The sequence below is a fragment of the Lolium rigidum genome, chromosome 1 (genome assembly GCF_022539505.1).
Source record: "Lolium rigidum isolate FL_2022 chromosome 1, APGP_CSIRO_Lrig_0.1, whole genome shotgun sequence".
NCBI lineage: Eukaryota > Viridiplantae > Streptophyta > Magnoliopsida > Poales > Poaceae > Lolium > Lolium rigidum.
The window spans coordinates 133,745,439-133,750,643 of NC_061508.1; the positions used below are offsets into that span (position 1 = coordinate 133,745,439).

The following is a 5,205-nucleotide window of genomic DNA, read 5'->3' on the forward strand; positions in this document are numbered from 1 at the left end:
CCACAATGGGTTAGTGGACGCGGAGGAGGCTCGCCGGCATCAACTGTTGCTGGTGCCGTCAAACGGCAGCAGTGTTCTCCTCTTCCAATGTACCGAACACCTTGCGGCCAAGACGAACGGACGATCGTGTCGGCAGCCTCCTACTACTGACGAGGAGGCCAGGCGCTGAGATCAGGGCCGCTGTTTTGCTGGCCGGTGGTTTCTGGACAGGCGGGGTGGAAGGCGACCACGAGGGAGGCGGCGATCGTGATTCAGAACAGTGGGAGGAGGGTCGGGCGGGGGTAGGGTATGGAGGAAACACGCACGTTTGGCTTGCAGCAGAGCCTCGCGGGCATTTTCCTTCGTGGACGAGGGTGCCGGCACCCCCGATTTGCACCCGTGCGAAGGGGCTGGCACGGGGTAGCCAGCGATTCTATTGGATTCGAAAGAGCGCCAGCATTTTATTGAACACGTTGGTGTGAGCCAAATTTGCTACCGGCTCCCAAATAACTATCAAGACACTATTAGGCTCGCCGGTGGAGATGCTCTAACCGCGGGCCGCCAAACCTAGCCCTCTCCTTAAATTCTGTACTACGTCACCACGTGTGTGCCATTGACCGACCATTGACGGTTGTCATCTTTATCCTTCCGTTCCCGCAGCTGGTCTACAAGTCAAAGACTTAACCGACGAACACATCGACGGATAAGTCAAACCATAAATTACTCACTTGAGAGAAAGGAAAGTCAGACCAAGCAGCTCCCAAAAATGGTCGTACGGTCAGACGACTCGCACCACACGCGGATTTCCCTTTAGCAAGAAATACTCTCCAGAAGCCTGGGCGTTTCCTGATTGGGCCCCGAGATGAGTCGCGCGCGGCCAACAATTCCCTAGCTGGAACCGCGGCTGACACTGACGCGCGCCTGCGTCTGCGTCTGCGTGACGTGACGGCCTGACGGATGGGGTGACGGCTCCGCGCCCGCCGCGGTTACAGGTGGAGCGGCGAGCCATCTGCCTTGTGGCAGAGTGAGCTGCTCCGCTCCGGTCCTTCTCGTCGCGGGCGGGATCACAAATGCCCGGCTAGCGGCTGCGCTCACGTCCTTCTCCTACTCAATTCTCACCGAGAACGATTCTCCCAGTGCTGTCGAAACTTGAGTAAACTGAAAATTCCAGGGGCCGCTCACCACGAGGTGTCTTCAGAATTTAGGGTATGTTCATCGGTCCAACGCAAACGGACTGAGATGTATGCGGTGACCCTTTTAAGTCTAAAATTGGGTTGAAAATGTGTCGGGTGGATAACAAGCGCGTTGGCGTGCGTCCCTCTCTTCTACTCGCAGGACATGTCCGTTAGTGGCACGTAAGCCACTTCCTCTCCCACCGGTCGTACTTGAACTTTGCCGGTGCCAAGCCCTAGCTTGCGATGTAGGACACCACCACCGCCATGGACCTCGCCCCTACCACCTCCACCGTCAACAAGATCAAAGCCAAGGCCTCGAAGAAAGAAATGACAACAGAGGGGAAAACCCGCGGGACCAAGAAGCGTGGTGCCCAACGCGGAGCCGCGAAATCCAAGATCAAGGCCAACATGGACCTCTTCTTGGCTACTCAGGCAAACGCCAGCACCCAGCCCTTCACCACTCAGCCCGCCACCCATGCCATCATGATAATCAAGGGCGAGGCGCTCGGTCACGTCCAGGTGACACCGGTTGATCAGGTATGGCCACGATCATCTATTTAATCGTTTGCATGCACGGGAGACTAGGCTTGCGATGTCCAATTATCTGTAGGCCCACTATGAAGAGGACCCAGATGCCTACATGCATGAGACGGTCAATGGTGGCGGCTTCATCTCGAACGGTAGATTGGGAACAAGGAAGAGACTCAAGGAGATGGTTATCCATATATAATATGTCTATGTACGCGGGTGTGCATTACCACCTTTAACATTTTCCATATGCTTCGATTCCCTAATTAGTGGTAATCTTCTAACACTATATTTAGTTTTTATAGCCTCTTCTATTCGTATATTTACACATCTTAGTGAAATGGTGGAAAATAAAGGAAAATGGCTAGCTCGAACCAAAATACGTTTGGCTGCTGAGTTGCCCTCGATCCAAGCGGACAAGGCTGACCACACGACCGATTTTGTGTCAGCGGTCCGATCCAACCGGAGCCAAACAAACACTTTTGTTGTTCGAAATAAGTTGGACCGCTGAAGATGACCTAAAACAACAAAATAAATAAAATGTCGTCGTAATTTCGTTTTGCAGATTCAAAATTTTAAATGGTTCAACTCTAGGACCTTGAATCTGTTTATGTTCCATCTTCATTGTTGGTTTAGTCGGACCAAATATTTAAAACTAGACGCATATGAAGTGAATTAAAAATTCTAGGGGCCTTTTGGACGACACTCTGAAAAAGAGTAAACTAGGAAAATTAGCATATGGTCAACGATTTGTTTATTGACCTACTACGCCATGTGATGAAAAGCAGATCAAGTGAATGGTCAACGGCCAACAAACGCAAACCACACACTCCACATGGTTCAGAACTAGGTTATCCGTCAGATGTCGTGTACAGTTCAGGCAGGAGTATCATTTTGGTCACCGCCAGCGCTTGTTCTTCTTGATCTGAATTAGTAGAGAATGTGAAGCACAAACCCAAAATTGCCTCGTTAATAGGTATACAGTTGATACAGCCAACCCTAGTAGTGTAATTCACAAACTCTGTTTCGGTCAAATAATACAACAGAGATAGTAGTAGTACTAAGAAGAGAAGAAGAAGAAGAAAAAAAGAGCCAGTGAAGTGGTCTTTTCCACTCTACTCCAGCCCAACGGCCGGGATCATCTAATCGCGCAGGACAGGCAGGTTTAATTCCAGGAATTGGAAGACCGCGGGAACCAGAGCTCGCTGTCGTCGTCTATCTTCATCAGGTCCTGCAGCCCGTCCCAGAGCAGCTGGTCCCCTGTCTCCTCCCACCCCTGCGGCGCCCGGGCCTCGACGTCCGGCGCGCTTCGAGGCGAGGGCGTGTACGTGTCTGATTTGGCCGGGGCATTGCTGTCGTCGTCGTCCTTGGGCTGGCTGGCGTCGAGAGCCTGATGCTGCTGCTCGGGGAACGGGAAGTTGAGCTTGGCGCGCGGGCCGCGGAACTCGATCGCGGCGCTGTCGTAGGCCCTGGCGGCCTCCTCGGCGGTGTCGAAGGTCCCGAGCCACTTGCGCACGGCGCGGCGCGGGTCGCGGATCTCCGCCGCCCACTTGCCCCACGGCCGCTGCCTCACGCCGCGGTACTTGTTCTTCTTGTTCCGCCGCTTCCTCTGCGGCTTGGCCGGCGCCGGCGCGGCGCCGGCGGTCGTCTTGTGCGCGTCCAATGCGGCCTCGGCGCCGAAGAACTCGCAGCCGAGGCAGCCGTCGACGCCGCACGCCGCGCAGGCCTCCCGGCGCGCCGCCGCCGGGGGAAAGATGTCCGGCGGCGGCGTGGTGTAGCCGGAGATGACGTGCAGCAGCGCGGCGACCATGGCGCTGTGCTCCTGCTCCGGGGTGATCGCTCTGCCTTCGAATGGCTGCTGCGGCGGTGGCTCGGCGATCGCCGAGCTCGGGGATGGGTCCTCGAAGTGGCCGTCGAATCGGATCATGTACTCCTGGTTCGCCATTGCTGTCGAGATGCTGAAGGTCATGTGTGTGTTCTTGCTGCTGATGCTTCTTCTTCCTCTGCTGCTCTGTTCTTGATGTTCCTGCTGCTTCTTCCTCTGCTGTAGTGTTGTGTATGGAGCTCCTGTGTTGTGCTGTTTGTGTCCGTCAGGTGTAGTTTGAAGTGAGCGGGAAGACGGGAGTCGGGGGCAGAGTTTATATACGAGCTCACGTCGCACGGCACGCGGCGCAACAAGACAGAGCGCATCCTCGTGCACTTTTGTTGGATCGGGGCTAGCTAATCGTCGGCTGTTTAGCGCAAGCGCAACGGGGTACGCGTGAGAAACGTGCGCGTTTTCTGGGTGCCCCGGTTTTGTTGTTAATTCCGGGATTGCCCTCCCCGGCGGGGGACAGCGTGTGGACGAGGGGATCCAGTGGGTCACGTACGCTGGCAATGACGTCAGCGGAAAGTAGTAGTGGGATTGGCGTTGGATGGAGATGAGCGAGAGAATCTCCTTGGCATCTGACCGTCCGTTGAAAGGGTCAAAGCGGGGTCAAGGAGACGAGGAAACGGGGATCGCACACCTGGTTTTAGCATACAAAGGTCGGTGGATCCGTGGGACGCCTGCCTGGCCCGTCGGGGGGAAAGACTTTCTGGAGGAGCATGGAGTTTGCTGTTTTGGATAACAACAAAATGGTCCTTATCCTCACATGTGTGAACATCTAAAGTATCTTCTACTCTACTAACTTGCAAGATGAGCTAAAAAAAAAAGAACACCCCCCCCCCCCCATAATCACAGAGAAAGATTATAACAACCCCCATAAACGCCTCAAGGGAGGGAAATGACACCCTGGGGCGTCATCATCGTCGGCACCACTGAACTGGGCAGGGCTGTCGCTCGTCGCAGCGATCCAACCACATAGAAGAACCAACACACTCCTCGCTATACCCTCCTACGAGCGGGCAAAGACTGCTACATCATACAAACATTGGCTAACTGAACATCACCACATAGCTAGACAAATAACAGGGAGAACCATACTGCGGTTGCGAACTTCTTCTCCGTACACTGGTTGCGAGTTGGAGGGGTTCTTGGTCGGCTTATGCCACGACGACAAATGAGCACCACCGCAGGGGCGAGGGAATGGGAAGGGTGGGGGTGGGGGTATCGCGAGCCCCTGCTCCAGCCTTTGACACACGGCGACGGTCATGACACCTACAACAAAACAACCAGACTTTGAAGCACAACACCCTCCCCAAGCATCATCACCGCCAAGATCCATGCGGTGACCACGACCAACAAAAGGCACCATCGGAGCCCTGGGATGGCGAGATCTAGGTCAAGACCTAGAATTCACAGCCAACCCCTCCCACCACACGCGTTGTCCAACACGAGACGAGCTCCACGCACCGATGGCACAATTGTCTAAGGCCGTCGAACGCGCCACCGCCAAATCCAGAAGGAGAACTGCATGCGGGTAGCCACACAGAGAAGCGGCCGCTAGATCTACTTGTTCCAGCGAAGGAACGGCGCAAGTAGCCGTGTTGAAGCTTGCCGGATGGGGATCAGGGGAGGCCAACTTGGCTAGCGTCGTGCGAG

At 55.0% G+C, this 5,205-nt stretch overlaps 1 protein-coding gene across 1 annotated transcript; it reads right to left on the minus strand.

The window, feature by feature from the left end:
• Positions 1-2,625: 2,625 nt before the first annotated feature.
• Positions 2,626-3,757, minus strand: LOC124682413 (ethylene-responsive transcription factor ERF109-like). The gene has a single exon (XM_047217104.1). The coding sequence runs from the start codon at positions 3,649-3,651 to the stop codon at positions 2,848-2,850; it is 804 nt and encodes a 267-aa protein (XP_047073060.1). The 5' UTR covers positions 3,652-3,757; the 3' UTR covers positions 2,626-2,847.
• Positions 3,758-5,205: the final 1,448 nt, after the last annotated feature.